The sequence below is a fragment of the Rhodnius prolixus genome, unplaced genomic scaffold (assembly GCF_049639745.1).
Source record: "Rhodnius prolixus isolate KJV_2025 unplaced genomic scaffold, Rpr scaffold_4, whole genome shotgun sequence".
NCBI classification, from domain to species: Eukaryota; Metazoa; Arthropoda; class Insecta; order Hemiptera; family Reduviidae; genus Rhodnius; species Rhodnius prolixus.
In genome coordinates, this window is record NW_027411614.1 from 38031031 (window position 1) to 38052274 (window position 21244).

At 32.7% G+C, this 21244-nt stretch overlaps 2 protein-coding genes across 9 annotated transcripts in view; one reads left to right on the forward strand and one right to left on the reverse strand.

The window, feature by feature from the left end:
* LOC141455619 (neuroligin-4, X-linked-like) overlaps positions 1-21244 on the reverse strand; it is a 577612-nt gene that overhangs the window by 168367 nt on the left and 388001 nt on the right. The gene's annotated exons all lie outside the window — the stretch shown is intronic.
* On the forward strand, positions 4737-14072 carry LOC141455623 (uncharacterized). 2 transcript variants are annotated; one of them, XM_074130842.1, is made up of 3 exons: positions 4737-5047; positions 12658-12860; positions 13164-14069. In XM_074130842.1, the coding sequence occupies exons 1-3, from the start codon at positions 4825-4827 to the stop codon at positions 13380-13382; spliced, it is 645 nt and encodes a 214-aa protein (XP_073986943.1). In that variant the 5' UTR covers positions 4737-4824; the 3' UTR covers positions 13383-14069. The 2 variants fall into 2 exon arrangements, with proteins under 2 accessions (XP_073986943.1, XP_073986942.1); XM_074130841.1 differs by lacking the exon at positions 4737-5047 and adding an exon at positions 11680-11961 and having other exon boundaries at positions 13164-14072.

Sequence of the window (21244 nt, forward strand, 5' to 3'; positions counted from 1 at the left end):
CTGCTTTACAGATTTTTTTAAGATTTGGAATAAGCAGTTCTATCATTATAACCTGATAAGGTGTTAAGTCGGAACCGTAACTACCACTGGGGAGATCTTTTTAAAGAATGATTAAAGTTGTCCTACCGGACAGTTTTAACATCCAAACGAAACATAAGTTTTGAACTTACTATGAATAAGTTTTTATTGTAACAAATTAATTGCAAAAATGTTTTAGGGAATGCCAGAAGAATTCGCTGCATTTGAAATCTAATAAGTCGAATCCTTCTATCAAGCTAGTAAAATAAAATTAATTCCTGTAGCCGGTGGGTGCAAGTTTTGCCTTTTTTTTTTCTTTTTTTTGCAAGCGATCAGAGTTTGCGATACTAGACAGGAAACCACTCAAATTTCTAAAAAAAAAAGGATTTCCATAGTTACTGTAACTCTAACCAACATACGCGGGCCGCCATTTATGGGGAGAGAGGTATTTTAGATGAGCGGCTATTAAGGTCTTATGGAGCCACAAAAGCAGTTGTTCGTGTTCAAACATTTTAAGATTAATGAAATAAAGCCAAGTACAAGTAGCAAAAATTGTGGCTAGTCGAAACTTTTGAATTGAAATCAGAAAATCGATTTTGAGATTGGTATTGGGTTAAAATAATTTTTTTTTCTTACTATGAGAAAAAACATCGGATGTAAAATCGTTGTCGATGGTCCTTCATGACTTAGCTCACCTCTGTTTTCTTATTTTATTAGTTTAGGATTACGAATTCCCAAATAAATGTTACGAAACTTTTTTTTATTCCTAATGTAATTAATGCAGTACTTTAAAGCTTCTCTTATAACTATTCTGTCAATACGATTTAGATGTGGAAAGTTCCACTGTAAAAGATGATTTAAAAAACGAAGTCTGAAGATCATTTATACTGTGGCTGAGGAAGCATTAAGCGTTCCTTTCTTTTATTCTGTTTGCGCTTTAAAGCGCTCTGTTCAGCTGTAGGAAATGTGGCACAAGCTTCACCGCATTTTTCCATCTCATTCGCTAGTTCCCCCCCTTCTGTTTCCCGCAGAAACCACCCCTCATCATGGCCGCTTTCCCTTAAACTGAATTGTATCTTCATTTGCGTTTCTATTTAGTTTTCAAGTTTAAAACGTGCCGCTTTATTTACCAAGAGGGAAGTCTTAATTAAGTTTAGCTAATAAGTAAAGTCAGAATGGTGCTTGTTGGGTATAAGTATATAAAGACTGCTACATGACTAGCTTACGGTTTTTATAGTTTTTGTTCCAGCAATCATCTCAATTTTTCGCTTAATTAGACAGCATTTCTACTTTTAATAAAGAAGCAACTCTTTGTTTATTTTTAATTACAAAGGGTTGGACATTATTTTCATTAATTAGTTTTTGCGTTTAAAAAAAGAACGAGGAAAAGCTTTTTTTTTTTTGAAAAAAATGATTTGAAAATCTACTGTTTAGTTTATGAAACTTTATAAAACATACTAATTTTTCGGAAGACTGATTTTTAAATGGCTTATTTTACATGAAAGGACACTAAAACTAAAGTACCAATCAAGCACACGGTTTAATTTGGTTTTACTTCAAAGTGGAAAATCCAAAAAATAGTAATTAGAAAAAAGTTCTTTGAAAAACTAGTTTCCTTGGACTTCCAAACTATAAAAACACTCTGAGTTACCCACCCAGTGACTAAACTGAGGAAAATGAAAATGCTTAAAGCACGAAGCGCCAGATTCTTACCCCAACGATTTTCGTAAATGGATTAATGTTCACATCATCAAACGGATCAAACCGAACAGTTGAGAAAACTTAGTCGAAATGGAATTCAGATAACGTGAAAGCATAAGTAAACGGATATGTGCTTGAAGTAAGTGCGAGTTGGTTGTACAGAATTAAAAGAAGGGTTTTTGCTCATTGAAAAAGCAATGAGGCCGGAGTAAAAGCATTAAGAGTTTTATTAACTTGGGGAGCTACCGGCCTGTTGTTTAGTCAACCAATTAGAAGGTGGAGCTAGAGAGCTGTACTAACACTAAAACCCAGGATAGTGGTGGATTTTGTGAATGTAAAGAGTGAAGGGAAAAGACTGGCAAGGTATGTGGAGGGGGAAATGAAGCTGTGACGGTCTGAGAAGGGCCAGTACTAGTAATGGAGTCTTTGCCTTAATTAGGTCTACGTGGGTCCACAAAACAGTGGGTTATAAAATGTTCAAATAGTAAACTCCAGCGATCACAATGTGTTATCTTTTACGCCTTACACCACCAATTGGCGGCCTCCCACTTCTGCTTTAAATGTGCCCTCACAAACAGCAATCTGTAAAACTATTATTTAGTTTTCAATAAAAACATAAATAATTTAAACCAATTGTTTACGTTTGCACGAATAATTTAAATTTATAAGGATGCAGGATTGAATATTCATTAGCAGTTAATTATTTTGTCAATTTAGAAAATTAATCAATCAAAATAAGCTACAAAGAAATCTTGATGCCTCTTGATTTAGTTTTAAAATCGTAGCTTATAAAGAAATGAAGTAATGCCTAATTTTGGTTTCTCATAGTACGAGATCGTATAATAGAAAGAAAACATATTGTTACCGTGCAGCTTTTTAATTCAAGTTATCACTGGAATTAACAGTTAAGAGGTCTCAAATATTTCTAGTACTTAACCAAAGCCATTTTGGAAGCTGTACAAGATCGCGTACTTCTCACCGGGAGTTAGAGAAAGCCGAAACTAAAAAAAAAAAAAATTAAAAAAGTTATATAATTTATTAATTTTTTTAAAGAAAGAAATAATTGCTTTAATAATCACAAAGATAGTTTAAATTTCGCTCCTTAATTTTCAAGGAAGGCCACTGAAGTGGGTTATCCCCTTTCCCCAATAATGAGATGAAAAGAGGCAGCTCAGGGATGTTGCGTATAAGTTTACCGTACAGAACTAGAGATGGGTATAGATAGATACATGCGAGTAGAACACTTTATCCTATTGATATGCATTAAAGGAAGTAACCGTCTTAGTGCGGAATACACCTGGTTCAATTACTTAGGCAAATCTGTTTAGCCACGTGGAGAAGTGAAGTAATAAAGGAGACGAGAGGGTCCGCCTTACGTGCTTACTAATCAGTTTACCTTCTTGGCCTGCAACCACTTATCTTCTAATTTCTTGCAACAGTGAATGTTGTTTGTTACGGATCTGCAACTTATATGTCAGGGAACCATTATATTCAACTTTTAAATCATTCTCAAATTTACATAATAGAGTATTTATGTAAGGTTAAGTTACAGCAATGGCTGTATGTACATTATATTAGACTCTCATTTATTTAAAAGGATGGGGTGGATAACACCCATTCTTGAAATGAATTTAAAAAAGGAATTTTACATAAAAAAAGTTCCTTGATGGCACCGAAGAATCAGAATGTGAAAAATTCTTTTCACAAATAATAAATAATAATAAGTACCTAATAATAAAAAAATACTGGAATAACTGACTACAAGATTCTGTCAGTTAGTTAAATTTGAATCTACCTGCTAAATTTTAAAAATATAAATTGAATTTCAGGAACAGGATAATGGAATGCAGAGAGAGAGCAGTCAAGTCAAAATTCAAATTTGATGCTTCCAAAGAGCAAAAAATGGAAACATACAGCTTTTTAGAATGACTATTTTCTCCAGCATTAAAATTTAAGTTATATTTGTTTCATATAAATACTATCTCGGGTAATATGCCAATTATCAAAGTTCAAAGAAATTTTACTCGAACACGAATAAATAATAACGAGATTCCATTTTTTTTAAAAATAGTACGTACGCTGACACAATCAGGTTCGAAAATTCTGTGTCAATGGCCGAGGGGAAGCTCTAGGGAATGTTCATAGTATGTAAAAAGCTTTAAATGATTTCACCCCTAAAATATTGCTCTTAATGTGATAAAAGGAACACTGAGCTAAGGGAACTAATTAGTTGCTCAAATTAAACGAGTAAGGTGCCATGGATGATTAGCAAAAGAGCTAAGAAAATGACGGACATTGATTGAAGAAGACCAAAGGGGCGCTCTCGGTTGAGCCAGTTAGAAGAGATAGAGCTGATTTTTTTTTTAGCTTCGAATATAATACTCTGATAAAAAAGACCACAGACTGATATGGTTGAAACAATTTTGAAACAATAGGAGGCTAAAGATCCTAAAGGAGTGCCACGAAGTGAGTAAGATGAAGTCAGTGGATGAACCGAAGCAAAAGACAACAGTTAATGGCGGTGGAAACTGTAGTTAAGGTCGTACAACTTCTAATAACAATCACAGTCCAGCAAGCCTTGATAGCTCCAAGGCTACTAGCTGCTGTTGTGAGAGATGGTGAACATCATTCACATTAAGAAAGGCCAAACTAAATCCAAACTGAAATTAGGCAATACCAACGTGTGACAGGGAAGGCGAGAATGTTCCTTTTCAGAAAGCCTAAACCACAAACAGCCTTTATCTTATTCAATTATTATACTCAAAAATAGTGTAAGTAGTTTGCCTTGGGCATGGAAAAAGAAGAGGCTTCTTTCCTTTGAAGAATACGGAGTTTCTAATTTATCCTGACACAAAAGAATTTACAGTTGGATATGATTACTTAATGATCAAGTACTGAGAAGCGTCGAAACCTTATGCTATCCAAAGCCTTAAACGTGTTTAAGCTTATATAGGTACATTAAATAATCTCAATACTTTGCAATATATGATACATACATATGATCAAATTTTTATAGAGAGAAAATTCTACCATAGTTACGACAGGAGAATGTAAAAATTAAAAGTATACACCGAATACAAAAACACATAATAGACACGATACAAAATGGAAAGAGAAAAAGTGGTCAAAATTGAATCCGGCTGGAAATGTTATTGTCCCCATTGTGGTAAAGTTATAGTCGATCTGGAGTGCGACCGATGTTCAAAATATAGCCATGGCATATGGTCATTCATTAAAGGGACATTGATTAAATACGGTTTCCCATTGTTAGCTGCATTATCTTGGATAAGGTGGATCTACTATTCAAACAAACTGCAACGAGCACGAGGTAGGCTAGCTTTTTATAATCGTTATTATTATTTTAAATACTTTCTTATTAACTGCCGGACAAATTTTTGAAGATGAAAATAATGAAGACGTGAATCAAATTATATGGCACATTATTGAGGTTTTCCAACCAAGATTTGAAAAGATTAATTCGAACAAATTAATTTTGTATTCACTTTCACATTTTTAAGACTTCTTTATTCACCGCATGAACGTTAACGGAGTCACAATAAGTCAATAGGTCACTGGGTCATTGAGGTTTTTCTTTTTATAAGCAAGCCGCATTATATAACTTTCCTTAAGAACTTTGTAAATACATCCTTGGTTGACAGTGCAACGCTTATTTATGAGGCCTTACTTTATATATTTACATGGTAGAAATTTTCTGATTTAAATAATGAAGGGCAGAATACAGAAATAAGTAACTTTCCTTTTCACGGGATAAGTTCTATTTGGAGCTAGTTCCTATAGCACCTCGTCAGTCCCAGTTGTCGAAGAAAACCCAGAATCAGAATCAGGAATTCCCAGGTAACTGAATATTACTATAACAATGGCGTCGCAGTCAGTGTATTAAGTATTATCCGTCAATCCTTACAGAGAATTAATCAATCGAATACGCATTTTACGTTTTCTTAATAATTAGGTTTTATCGAAGGGTGAACGTGACTTAACTGCCCTCTATAAATATATACATATATTTTATACATATTGAGTGAAATTAAGTCGGCATAGGCATTAAACCTGGTCCAGGTTGAGATTCACCGGCAGGATCATTTCGTCTAGGTGGGTCATTTTCCATGATACACCTTCAGCAAAGGCAGTAGGCTTTTGTGTGGTACGTCTTGTACAAAAACCTTTATGTAAAAGTAATGATTTCAAAAAATCAACTTGTACAATCAGTTAACTGACAGAATGAGTTCATGAGTTCATCTTGATATTCGCACAATGCGAGTAAAGCCTTCCTCCCGTAAACCAACAACCAACCGCCTTTAGCAGTACTATAAAGTCGACTCTTACATATACGTGCCCGGGTTATATAAACTATTCTTTGCTTCACACTGATACAACTTTACGCTTCGTAACAACTTCCAAGTCTTACTCCACACTATTCCTTCCATTGCAAACAATGAAACGTAAATCTACAATATAAACACCCCAGTCACCCATACAATACACAAAAGATTCTCTTCCCAGAATCAGACGGTTTTCTACAATCACTTCTCTGTCTCATCTACTCTTTTGTTTTATGTTTGTAATCTTTTGTCTTCTTTTAAAAAAGAATATTAAAATAGGTGCTAGGATAAGCTTGTTTTAAAATGCAAAAAAAGACTAAACCGTTTTACACGATATTAAAGTTGATAAAGTTTCCTCAGACACGGCATTTTGTTATACAACTTGTTTAACTTAAAGTTGTTACAGTCGTAAAACACACTGAGTAGCACCTTAGAAAGAACTATTGCATCTACAAGAGAACTGTAAAAATTGTGTTTTTTGATATGAAGTACAGACTTCGTACATAGCTGTCTATACATTGTCTGTACATTGTTAAAGAAAAAAGCCTTTTTATCGTTTGATACAAGCAAGTACTACTGAGCTCTACAAAACAAAAAAAAAACTCTCTTTTAAGTAGACTTAAAGTGTGATAGGTATGCTGAAGACTAGTTATTGATTGCATTAACTATAATTTTTTGGGAACTCAAACATTAAACTTGTTTTGGGGCATTTGGCTTAAAAAAAAAAGTTCGCAGAAGCTTGTCTAATACTTTCGGTATTAGCATTTAAATATGAAAGACAAAAGTCAAGTTTTCCTAAAATCTCTATCTCTAGCCCGAAAATCTCTATCTAGGCAAATGTTTTATGTATGCATATAATATAATATAACCCTGATGCTTGGAGCCATATAAATAAATAACAAAATTAGGATATGCTTTAATCCACAGCTATTTCGTACTCTTTCTTTAATTACAGTTTTTGGTATTCATTTAAACTAATTACATTCTAAATCTCTAGAGGAAAAGAGTTTGAGTGCGTTATGTTTAATAATAAGGTTATTAATAACACTATTTTGTTATTTTTAATAGAAATATGAATCAAATATTAAAATTTATATATGCTGCAACAGTGTACATCGCATATTTTCTATTTTCTGTTTATTCATGTGATATATAGAAATCAATTGAAACCTACTGCAAACGAAACAACAGTAGAATGATAAGCCTTATCTCTTTCCAAATTACTGAACCATAAACCAATCTTTTTCCAATGATCAGCCTGCAATTTATTCCCATTTTCCTTTAGCAAGAAATCCATTTATTTTATATTAGTAAACGGATTGCTGGCTCCGCTAAAACAAACTGTGATCTAGCAAAATTTAATACACCCAATATCCTAACAGACAGTTATAGCCTTCAACAGGTTTTTTTTTGCCGTATCATTTACAGAAATTTTAATTCTCTTAAATTGGTAATTTTTAATTCAGAGCGTTTGCTTTATTTTTATTAATGTATTATTATTTATGAGAATATTCACGTATTGAATAGGCATTTAACATTAATTGAATTCATATTCAAAGTGTGGGGTTTTAGATGACCTTAACTTTTTTTTTGGACCGGAAATAAATAGTTTTAAACACTCACTGCACTGACTTAAAGATCCAGAAGAGTGGCAAAAGAGGAAATGAATGTTTAAGATATCATTAGAGAAAGCATACTTTATTCAACTTACACTGTTAATATAAAAATGCTTTGAATTGATTTTTTTATAAAAAAAACTCTAGCTTGAAAATTTTGATCTATTTTTCATTGTCACCCGAGCGGGGTCCTTCCCACTGGTGGTGGTAAATACCGTTACTTAAATTTTATTGGTTTTGCTTATTTATGGCAAATTCTCTTTTAAGTTGATAAATTTAAGCAACAATAGTTATTTATTTAACAAGTGTGGAAAGTAGTACTTTTCCTCTCGCGAGGCAGGGTTTGCACGCACGAGCGAGCGAAGCGATGCGAGTGCAAGTGCAGATTGCCGAGTGTGAGGAAAATACTTTACACTAGAGTTAAATATTATATTTTTTCTGCAACCATTTATTAACTAATAAAATTAAAAATTTCATTTTTACAGTCTACAAAAAGTAATTTATTTATTATAAACATTTATTGTTATATTACAATTATTTACATTACTTACGTATTTACATTACTTATTACATTTTCTGCTGTTTCTTTTATTGATGGAGGAGTGTTTTCTAAACAGGCATCACTAGAATCCATTTTAAATTTCTATAAGGTAACACTATAACCTTTTTAACTGTTATAATTAAAAATATCTAATTATTTATTAAAGTATTATTTTTATTTCTATATTCCTTTCAATTTTTATTTTATTTTTTAATATTCGTTTTTTAATTATTTAAATAAAATAAATTTAAATAAGCTTATTAGAGTTTTACAGAAAATATTTATGTTAATAACAAAACTTCTTATATCAAGGAAGCACAATAAAGTTTTTCCACTCACTTGTGCGGAAAGTGACACTAATGGGAATTTCCCCCCACTAGTGTGGGAAGTTAGGCATTACACAGCTGATTTTAATTGAGTAATGAGAACTTCCCTACATGGTTGCAGAAAAATTAGTATTTTTAAAGTATTAATTATTTTTTATATATTAAATACAAAGAAAAAATTGCAAAAAAATGTAACAATTTGTATATGTAAATAATTTAGAAATGAAAGAATGATTGCAATATTAATTATTTATCTGAAATAAGACACTCGTTCGCATGTTCATTTCACATAACTTTCTTAAAGATGTAACATGTATAGTTCCTCTATTATCTCTTAGTGCAGAAAAAACTTAAATTATTTCTCGGTTGACCTTTTATTTCCAAGGTTTATTACACTGTTGATCTTTTATTTGCAAGACGGTTGCTGGGTCAAGCCAGTTTATTATGTTTCCTTTGAGGGATGTGACTAATCCCAGAATTTCCTGTATGACGAAAGATTTATTCGAGTTACATGGCTAAATTCTTTCAGGTATCTTCTTCTTATAGTTAGCACTGCGCGGAGTTCTATTTGAGAGTTATTTAAACATTTCAACTTCCAGGATGCAGTTAAAAATTATAAGTAAAATTATATTTAACGTAAGGGTTCCAAAGCTGGTAAATTTTCCTCCATCTCTATTTATTTTTTTTTTAACAAGAGGAATAGATGTGAACTAGTTGTCACAGGTGATACTACGATCACTGTTGACTATAGATTTAATCAATCTGTCTACCTCACGTTAGTGATCATTTTTTTACACTGCAAATGGCCGTGCTGATTGTTTTCCATCGTAAATTTCAATTTTTAGAGTATTAGAATCTCTTCATCACTTTTTATACAAATATTTTTTTTATTGAGGCATGTCTTCCTCTGGGAAGTCATTAGCGCTTAGTGTCTTTTTCGGTTCTGTGCCGGCGCTTCTGGGCAGTTTTGTTTCGTTTGAAAACTTTTAGAGACTCTTAGGAAAAGAACATCTAAAACAATGTATGATTCAAACCAAGTCCTTGGCGTAAGAGAAAATATTCTCACACCGTACTTTAAATTTAATACTATTTTGTACGATAATGCTCTCTGAACTGTTGAAACGTTTTGTCGTTACTAAAAACGTAGTGTACTTAAAATTTTTATGCGTATTGTTTCTTCAATTAAAAATCTAATTAAAACAGATTATGTAGGTGTTTGGCATACTACATTTCTAGGTAGATGCAAATCCAGCTGGCTGACCTTAGATCTTATTTTTCCTAGGAGCCTTTTAGTCCCTGTGAAAGCCAGTGTTGACAGGCAAGTCTGTAACAAAGGAACACTGGAGGCAGGCGCAGCCAATCTAATACGTTGACTGACGCCCGCTTTAAATTTAAAAGAAAAAAAATCAAAGTGCCACGAAGTCTATTTCCTGCCATGTCAATATTTCTTCTTGCTCAATGTTTTTCCTCTACAATTTTCCACTTGATTACTTTATTTTGCACTTCTTTGTGGAACAAAGGGCACAGAGGCGATGGGAAATAATTTTAAAAAAATCAGAAATGAAGAGATATGTATTTTTATGAAATTTTAAGCTTCTTTTACACCAACCAATCACTATTTTGTTTGGAAAACTCATAACCACGATAATCTGGAATTTCTTCGTAAGAGAAAGATTATCTACTTTTAGCGTCGCGATCTTGGCCCATATCCTACACTTACAATATAAGCAACTTCATAAGAATAATAAATGTAGGACATTCAAAAGTTGGTAAGTTCAACTATTAGGAATTAGCCAACCCAAGGACAAATTATAGCTCACAGTTACACACACTATATACTTCACAGCCAATCACTATCCACACTAACACTTAGGAAAGACTAGCTCTTTCAGGTCGCAGTTGATTCAGCTTTTATTAAGCAACTCCATTTTTAAACTGAATCTCATCTGGGAATTATGAGGGACTCAATTATCGTTCCAAGAGTCTCCATAGAGTTTAATTCTGGCCATTTGCAAAAGCAGTGAAAAGCGCCTTTTCAAGATTTTACATTCTAATTATTCATAAGACCTAAGAATTCCTTTTGTCCGCGATTTTAATTAAAACCTCAATACAGAAAGTTTCTTATTCTACTTTTATTTCATTGTAATCTGTTGCTTTAAAAGTCTCTATGCACACTGTACCTAGAAATTTTAACAATCAGGGAAATCTCCTTAGCTGACTAGCCTTTTTTAAAGAGGAAAATGAAATATTCTTCTAATCAATTCTGAAAAAGGGGCCTCCCCTAAATGTGCACTTAGGCTGCACATATGCCCTATTTAGGAAAATAAAATATCCCCATTATGCCCTGCAAAGCAGCTCACTTCAGCTCTGTGATTACTGGGGACCCAGCATTAGGAACTCTTTGCCAAAGAGTACGAAAGGAGGTCCGTCCTATTCAGAGTTTCACAGCTAGATGCTTCCTTTGAGACAATGCCCGATAATGAGAGACGATTCTTTTTCAGCTCGATTTTCGTTTTGCAAATAACCCTAGGTTAAGTATGTTTGATCAGGCATATTCCATTTAGGCCGTATCCCCAAAACATCTGTTCTAAACAAGCAAGTTTTTCAAGCGCATTTATACGAAATGCGGCAAAAAATGGGTACCCGCAAGATCTCCATTTTGGCAACCTGTCGGCCTTTCTAGTTATCTATTATAACTTTCGGACCCAGCACTCAACTTAGCCTTCCGCTATTGCGGTTAGCCAGTGCTTCAATATCTCTGCGGAATACACTGACGATCTTCTATTTGTAACAGTACGTTTCCAGCTTTTAGGGCGGTCATACTATCAGAAAAGATACACAAAAAGATTTTTAAAAAACCAGTAATATCAATTATTTAAAAATCTTACTCGTCTTGCTAAGGCCAAAATAAACATTGATTTCTCTGCACATATAATTCAATATATAATTTAATATTCTTACATTCCTTTACTTCATTAAAAAGATTTTTCGTGCTTCTGAAATACAGAAACTTGAAACTCGTAATTTTAACCTTTTCTGATTTTTATATTGAACAACATTTCTATATGTTTATATTTAATAAAATAAGATATTTTTATGTAATACTCAGTACTAAAGAAAATCACGTTCTGTTGCCAAGGAAACATTTAACCAAAATAAAAAGTTAAATTAAACAGTATAGTAACTGCTAATGAATGAAAATATTGATAGTATTGTGGAATCACGCTGCACATTTACAACGGTAGATCAAAATCCGTGTAGCCGTTGTAGCCAACAAGTAGCATGCTGTTGCAATTCCTTATTGTTGACTACATTAACAAACCTTTTGGCAAGTATAGTAATTATCGTCCCTATAACGTCAGCCTATCTTTTTTGGACAGATTATCAAAAAGCCAGGAAAAATTTAAAACTTAGAAGAGGTAAGAAAAACACTATGGAATTACTTATAAATTACACATTCTTTTATCATAAACGTTCTCATAACAATTTGTACAATACTACAGAGACAACACATCAGTTTGTTAACAACAATAACAAAATTTTTTGAACAGGCTTGTTAATTTCCATAAAATTTTCTTTTATTTTATCATTAGATTTGGTAGGTTTCCCAAAACATTGATAATATTACTGTTATTGGAAGGGAAGTTAACTTTGTGCAATTTCCGCTATTCTTTTCAAAAATAACTAATGCTTCTGTTTCAGCGCCACCTCACTCATGCTTTGATCTCGTACTGAAATATATTTCCTCCGACAAAAGACTTTTTTATCCTTTAAATATTAATTTATCAGTTCTTAATGGTTTTCCTTACGTTCCCTAGGTGTGCATGTAATCATTATAAGAAGATTATTTTTATTTTTTTAATTTTAGAATTTTCCAATTGTATGCAAGTTCAAGTAAAAAAGATGAGTATACATTAAATATGTGCGTTGACTTAGCGCCAGCGCACATGAACTGGCTTGATTTCTTAACGACGACTATCCAGTGATGACAACCGTAATAGGCTCTTAAGGCGTTAGGCTTCGTCAAGCATCCAGGGGCACCTCAATCATCTAGGAGGGTTCTAGGGTTTCGAAGAGTCTAGAAGATGTAATGAAATAGTGATTTATTGTTGCAGAGGAATATATATTAGCGAGAGAGGAACGAAAACAGTTGGAATGTCAATTACAAGACATAGAGTTCCGTGAAGGTAATTTTCCTCCAAAAGAGAATCAGGAAAATGCAAGCGCTGCAGAAGGATATACGCCAGCTTTACAGAGAAAACATATTTTATGTGTAATTAAGAAACTTTATAAAAGAGTCGAGAGGAACAATTGTGAGGTAAATTCTGTTAAAATTAAAATGAGGTTAGGTTCACAGAACTGGATAATATCGATGGTTGTATCCGTTGTAATAAGCATGTTTGTTTTTGGTACCCCTGATCAGTTTCGGGCTTTCACCCGTCATCCGAGATTATTTTAACCTCTGATAATGGATAAAAATCCGAAACGGGTGAGAGATTCAACAAACACGCGAGCTACAATGGATAAAAAAGAAGATATAAATTCTTTTAATTGTAACTCAATGATGCAAGTTTACAAAAAACAAAATTAAAAACATTAAAAGATATTTTTTTTAACGTAGATAAAGAATCTTAAGGAACAAAAAGTACAGCTAGTAGAAGATTTGGGCGAAGCTAGAAGAGTCTTATGCGAAGCAATGAATAATTTTGAAAAAGTATGCAAAATGAAGAATATTGAACCTACTACTTCTTCCTCAAACGAAACTTCAAAGCAGTATTTTGATTGTGAAGACTACAATTCACAAGATTACATTTGGAACAACAACAACACAGCATACTAGCACATTTATATGTTCGTATAAAACAGTTGGTTCACCAACACTCCTCACTACTGTTCCTACTTACAGATTTTAAATAAAATTTAAAAAAAGAAGCTAAATCTTAATTCATAATTCGAGTTATATCCACTAAAAAGGAGTATGAGAAGTAACATTTAACAATACGCAACTGTAAAAAGAGAAATGATCTGAGTTTGGTATTGAAATCAACGATAATTACCATAAAAATTCTATAGTAGATTTGCTAGTTTCTTCTTAGAGCGTTAATTTGAAAAATAATTTTTTAGCGGCTAGTAAACTGCGATCTTCATATAGTGCACCTACTAATGCGAGATTACTCCCTCTTTGGCAACGTTCGAAATTAAACTGTAAGAAATCTCAGAAGCTGGGAGTGGTGTCTTCTTCCAAAAAGCGACAACTGATGCAGATATCCTTTGTCTATTTGAAGAAAGGACCCAACATGAAGCTAAGGAGTAAAAAACTTCTAGGAGCGAAAAAATTTGAAGACAGGCAGTTGAAATTCAAATGTGGGATATCCGCTTTGAAGTATGCCATTCTGCTAATTCCTTCCCTCACAAAGATGGAATGAATTTTACTTCAGTTTTCTTTCAGTGCAATAATTACATTATATTCTGTTTGAATGTCTTTAAAAAAAGTATAATGTAGTAATAAGGGGTAACAAAAGTTCTAGAATTGTTTCCTTTATTTAGTTGAATATCCTAAAATGTTTTAAAATGAGTAAATTAAATTTTAAATAGAAGCATTAGTTTGGTTTAAATGCGTCACAAAAATAGCTTAGCTCGAAAAAATCGAGGAGGTAAACGCAGTGTCAATTCGTGTTGCACGGTATTGATTTACAAAATTTTATGAGAGGAGACCTGGAAATCAGGTCAAGGTCGGGGCACCTTCGGTCTCTCATCCAGTTGTTTTAAGATGATGTAGAAGCAATAGGAAACTTGCAAAATCGATTAGGATCCTTCTCTCTCTTTTGGATTTTCTTAGTGCTCTTGCATTTCATACGAAGAAGAAGCTACTTAAAAAAAGGAAATCTAAGAGCCAGCGCTGGATTCGAATTCGGTATCTCCGCTAGGGAATCCTGTATTCGCAAACCACTTAGCTAGTCCTCTCCCTTAATAATTGTTGTTGTTAACAAATATCTGTAGACTAAATAACCTACTTTTTTAAATTATTTTTTTAAATGATTGTTATAAAATATATATACTTTTTAAGTGAATTAATCTTTATTACAAGATAGTCAAAAAGTTGATCAAATTTTAATATATCCTAATTACTCAAAGTTTTCCGTGGTTATTTATTTGCTGAAAGTCTCGGTAACTGTTGAAATATTGAGAATAAGTTCACTTAAAAAACAAAAGGTGTCTTGATGAAACTGAGAAAAGTGGGGAAAGCGTTAAAGCGGAAAATAGGTTTACTCTAACCTGAAGAGTGGAATGCAATCTTCAACGGTCTTTTCCCTCTGTTCAGATTAATACAGTATTGAGAAGCTTTTGAGAGATGGGTGGTGAAAACCCAGCGTTAAGCTTTAAGACACTTCTCTAAAGATATTTTTCACTTCCATTTTAGAAGAGATCATCCTTTATTCAAGAAAATAAGATTTTCTTTCACATATTTAGTCTCGTTCATTTTCAAGGCAATTTAACAAAAAAAAATCTAGTTTAATTGAGTAGTTTTTTCTGAATGAGCTGAATAATCTGTTAAAAAGTTTGATTTGAAATATAATAACTACTGAAATACTTAATGATGAAGTACTGCAAAGAAACCAGATTTTCTAAAAAAAAAAAAAGTGCGGGTCAAACATCAGGATATGTAGGTATAATGAAGGAGGCATCCATAGAGGGTACTACACATACATAACAGGAACCAGGATGAATGCAGCGAAACCATTTGACACCCCTGTGAAAATTTATGGTTTCCACTCTATTCTTCCCACTTACATTCCGCTGAAGCACAAACACCCGGATTAAAAAAAAAGAAAAAAGAAAACACTAACTCGATTTTAATAACAAAAACAAATTTCTATTAATATTAATACATGTTGGACTGCGATCAAACATTGCTGCTTCCACTTTCCTTCCTCAGGATACGGAGCCCTCAGTTCACGATTTTTCATTATAAAAGGCTACATATAACCGCATTTAAAATATATTGTGATCAAACAACTCTGTATCATTTTTAGATAACAAAAATTTACATTGAACATAGTTATGTTAAGCTCCGGCCACGACATCTAATTGGCAATTAGACGTAAAACCTCCGCCTGAAAATAATTAGACGATTACATTAATTTCTACAAGAATCTCGAGAACTGCAGGTAGAGAGAGACTTGTGAGAGATCGAACTAAATTACTTTTTTTTAATGTGGATCACGTCAAAAGTGTGTTGGTTTTATTTTTGATGATTTTTGTTGTCACGATCCCGAATATAGATAAATCAAAGTTAAGTTGCTCAGACAAGTATGATTCAGTTAGTTCATCCTGGCGTTAAGATTTTTATTTTTTTTTTTAATTTATATTTGATTCCATTTTTCAGTTATCAAATTCTATATCCAATTTATGACACAAGGAATCGTAACCGTCAAGTATGTTGTTCTAAAGGTACTTTATCGTGATTACGTATTACCAATAATTTTAAATGATTGCCCATATTTTTTTTTTCTGATCATCTGTTAACTAAAGAAGAATAATACTTTGCTTGAATATAAGGAATTACAAGAAGGTTATCAATATGATTAAAGAAGGAGCGAAGTATCTCACAATTTTTGGCTGTTGCAGCTGACCTATGCTTAAGACCAATGGAGAAGTCTAGTGGACAGATATAGTCAATAAGATCGAATTATCGATGAAATTTTACGCTTACTTTTGTAGAAACGAGTTTTAGTGACAATTTGATTACAATTATTTTTTTGCTTATTTAAATATTACCCTCGGACGAATTTTTTTTTTTTTATTTGCTACCTGTATAAAAATAAATATACACCAGGCAAATTGTTAATAGTAGAAGTGCAGTATAGGATGCGAAAACTGCCGGGCATAGCCGACGCACACCGCAACCGTAAGGACGCAGGAAGAGAGAAATCAGCCAGTGCTGACACTCTCGGGAATTCTAGTTGTGGAAAGGTCTAGGTTAGGAGATCACGAGGCCAACGTCGTTTCAGACGTCGTGGGGGATTATCAGGATGGGATGATGAGGAAAGAGATTGAGCTGTTGGATTGGGATGACAGGATAGGCTTTTGTGGAAATTGAGGAATCGTGAATGGATTGTTTCAGTGACAAAAGGAATATTTAGGTCTTTGTGAAGGATGATGTTAGTGACATAATAGGGAGCATTTACAATTCGGCGGAGGACTTTTGATTGGAAGGATTGGATGCGGGAGATATTGGAAGGTTTAGTTGAGCCCCACAGCTCTGATCCGTAAGTCCAGATGGGTTTAAGTAACGTCTTGTAGAGAGTTAGTTTATTAGGTGTGGTTAGTTTAGATTTAGGTCCCATCATGCGTCTTAGTTGTCCGTACCTTTGGTTTAGTTGTAGTCGTTTCAGTCTCGTGTGTGGATTTCACGTGAGTCTACTGTCCAAATAGAATACCCTCGGACGAATAAAAGAAAATTATTTTACCTCCTCTTACAACGTGTTCTAGCAATAAGAACACATACTTAAAGAGTTATTTGAAAGCAAGAAACTTGAAAGTCAAGTAAGTTACTTTACGAGGCAGCCTTAATGAGTGTTACATGGAAGTCTGTCGGATGGATAAAAAGCCGGAACACTCCCTCTCTTAGTCTTCTAAAGGGTGTCTAAATCGACCGCGCTAACACTGCAGACCAAGCACCCAGTGATGGATGAATACAACTGTCCGAAATAAGCAAACCCAGTAAGATGGTACAGACAAAATTTATGGCAAAATTTAAATATTTAAGAAGAAAACAACATTAGTTTTACTAAAATTATTTTAAATTTCATTCCATAAAATCAAACTAACAAATAAAAAATAACTGTGACTATAATTTATAAATTCTCTCCAAACTAATAAAATTTAATGATTTTTAATTTCTTTAAATATATGGCGATGAGGACAATTCACATTTTATTCACTGATTCTATCTAATTAATTTATACTTCCAATTATAAGAAGTCCAGTTAGGTCCATGGGACATCGCTGCCAATATTGGATCACATCTCTAGTTTCTAGAAATTACTGAGCTAATTACTAAGCCTTGTTTAACCAATATAGACAAAAAAATCTACCTATGCCAAGCATTTGAAACGCCTTCTTTCTGAATCTATCCAACGAACCACTCTTGCTCAATTAATTTCCAAAAGGGTAAAGACATCACATCTTAATAAAAGAACATCTCCACTTAACTCACATAAATTCCATATTAAATATCTAGCTCTTTCTTTCAGATCCTCCTTCCTTTTTACATTATTATTTCTGGAATCATCTATTCTATTTCTTTACCTATTTAGTTTGTTCTATTTTTATTTTGTTTTATATATAAATCATATTCGAACAATATTACACTAATATTATCTCTACTATAATATTAGTGTAATATTGTTCGAATAATATGATAAACCAAGTGGTTTATAAGTATTCTATCGTATTAATTTTTCAACTTTTAAAATTTCATTTGTACTTTCTGAGAACACCAGAGGCGTCCAAAACGTCAACATTTAAGATTTTTTTTTTTTTGGCAAGACAACTATTGAAGATTATATTATAACAGGTATTATTTCCTATCAATTTCTAAACTATTTTTAACAAAGTTAAGACAAGTACAATTCTTACTTTATTTATTTATTTTTTAACGATTTAAGGCGCGTCAACATCTGAGGTTATTAGCGCCCGGAGTTTTTTTCAGTGCACTGCCAGCCTCCGGATAGTATGTTCTCGATCCAAAAAAACTGTCCATCACCGGACAGTGAGCACTAAGAAGCTCCTAGAAAGAGAAAATCTAAGGGTCAGCAGCTGGATTCGCAACAGGGATCCAATACGGTAACCCCATAGCTAATCCCTTCCCTTTACTTAATATTATGACAATATAATTAATTTATTAAATATTACTCATTCGGTTACTTAATCACGTTACGTGATTAATTGAATATTTAAATTTATAAAATCGAAGTGGAACCAAGAAACGAAAACTGTTACATATCATCCCGATAAGAAAGAAAGTTCGTAATGTAAGACAGAATCAGGTATGGCCAACCAAAGTAAGAGCGGTAGAAGACAACAAATCTAAAGATGATTTACATTAAGTTTGTGTCGACTACAGTCTGTGAGGAGGATGGGGGAGGACATGCACCAATTATCTTAATGCAAATGAGAGGAGAGTGCCGGGCGCCATACCTTAGTATTCAGGAACGAGCGCCACTAACTCAGAACTCGGAGCAAGGCTACACCCGCGCCTCCATGCAACCTCTTCCTTCAGTCAACTATCTTCTATTTCCTGTGACTCCAACCTATTAACTTTTATTTATTAGAGTTATATGTCACATTAAATCCTACTTAAGTCTTTCCTAACATACTCGTATTTTTTAAAAAATTTTTTAATTAACAAAATTATTATACTCCCTAGATATTTTTTTAACTAAATTATGATTTCTTTTTTCTTTTTTTAAAACTAATTTTTAAGACCATGTTCTCTAGTTTTCCAGAATAGCATTTTACAGTAATTGCAAATTTAATGCTATAATCTGGTAATTATTAGATTAATTTAGCTGTTAAAAAAAAGCACGTAATTTGTTCTTTTATTGCAATTCATATTTATTCATAAAATGTCATTCTTTTTATATTCTTTACTAAATAGTTGTCGGAACAATATTAGTTATATTTAAAAATGTTAATTAAAATTACTTTTTTAAAATATTAATTGTATGAACACAAATATTTAAAAAGATGGAGTGGTGGCAAATAGCAAGAGCGGTAGGATGCGTACAAGAAACAATGTTATACTGGGATAGATTCACGGTCTGGGCTGTCCAATTCAATATATTAAATTCAATATAATAAATCACCGGTCAAGTATGTTCGCCAACTTCTATCGTCATTATTATATTCCAAACTTTTATTTTTCTCACCTCTTACATCTCAGAAGGTATTCCAAGAAGAAATATGTCTAAAGTAAAGAAATATAGTCCTAGATTAAGAAGAAAAATTTTAAAAATCAAGTTATGCCTATTTTTTTAGGCTGCCTTTACGTCCAACTACCAAATTACTTGTCGTGGTCGGAGGCGTCTAAGAAACATACTTAGCAATTTCATATAAACTATTAAATAATATCCAAGGCCTAGACCGGGAATCAAACCCAATACCCCAATAAATATTAGTTTTGCAGGCCTGAGTTATACTAGTACAACCTTGAATTGATACTACCGAAGAAAGATTAATTTCAGTTGGTTGGGAGCTGCTTTTTAAATGGTAGAATACCCCTTTTCATTCGTTAATATGTTCCTAAAGAATTTGGAAAAAATATATATATATATTGAAAGTAAGTTCAAAACTTTCCTAATACTTCCCTTGAAAACTAAAAAACTTTCCTATGCCCTCTGCCCTTGTTCCTTTTGACTAAACTTACTACTAACTAGACTAAGTAACTAAACAACTAAATAACAAACTAAACAACCAAATACTAACAACAACTTATAACAATGTCCTTAAAAATATGATTAACAGATTCAGTAATATCACAGTAATTTAATATTATCACAGTATTATCACTAACAATATCCCTAAAAATTATCAACTATTTAATATTATTTACAATTTAGTAATTTCAAATACTAATACAAGTCATCGAAGAATGACACAACGTAATCCAAATCTTTCAATTTTGATAAATAAATAAAAGATCTAAGAGACGTAAACGGTATAAATAAAAAATAAAATAAAAATGTCACTCTGCGGTCTTAGTCAGACCCAAGATGAAGGAGGAGCGACATTGGTGACACACAATGTCAGAACTCATTTTTTTTAGGAACAGATTTCCGTTTATTTTATTCTGAAATTATTTTCTCAATGTTGAAGAAAAAGAATTTTAGAAAATCACAGTGACATCACAAGCTTTTTTTTCTTGTTATTTCACAGTTATTTTGAAAATTAAATTAAAAAAAAAAAACCCTGAACAAATAAAAAATATTTGACTTCTAAAATACTGACTAAAAAACTATCAACTAAATATGCATTAGAGAAATATAAATAAAATAAATGAGAGTACATTTACTGAGGATAAAACGGATTATTGAACGTGCTAGTCACTCATTCGATGGAGGGAGAGTGAATTGGTTCACTAAAATTCATGTGTACCAGCGGATATTTTACCAGAGTAGAAAACAAAGGGCGGTACAATTATATTTATGTTCTAACCAGTCGTAAATTTTCCACTTATATCTCTCAAAAACCCCGGGCTCTAGGATACATTCACTGAGTTAAATTCTATTTGCTTCTGTTTGAATTTGCATGAAGGCTTTTCAATGTGGTGGGGATTACAATCAGACTAGAAATACAGTTGGTACTATTTTTAAAAACAAAAAAACGCGAGGCAAATCATTAAGTCAGGGATGACCAGTAAAATGTTTTGAATGAATATTAGATCGAACAAAAACTGAGAGAGATAGCTACTAAACTGAGTGGTAAAGTTTAGAAATATTTGGAACCATGTGTTAAGCAATATGCCAAAGGTATTCTTACTAATGTAACAACAAAGAGACTACCTTGGATAATTCTCAAATTACAGTAAAATATTTTGGATGGTTGCTTGAATGAGGCGAGGCTGATAATAATTTTGCTAATGATTAGTCACCTCAGGAAATGACAAGCTGAATAATTCTTTTTCGAAAGGTTCTAAAG

Bases quoted from the DNA above. Each gene is read 5' to 3' on its own strand.
- LOC141455623 (XM_074130841.1), top strand. From the start codon at position 11,733: ATGAATGAAAATATTGATAGTATTGTGGAATCACGCTGCACATTTACA. The intron at 11,962-12,657 runs GTAAGAAAAACA...TTATTGTTGCAG, and splicing joins AAATTTAAAACTTAGAAGAG to AGGAATATATATTAGCGAGA. The intron at 12,861-13,163 runs GTAAATTCTGTT...TTTTTAACGTAG, and splicing joins TCGAGAGGAACAATTGTGAG to ATAAAGAATCTTAAGGAACA.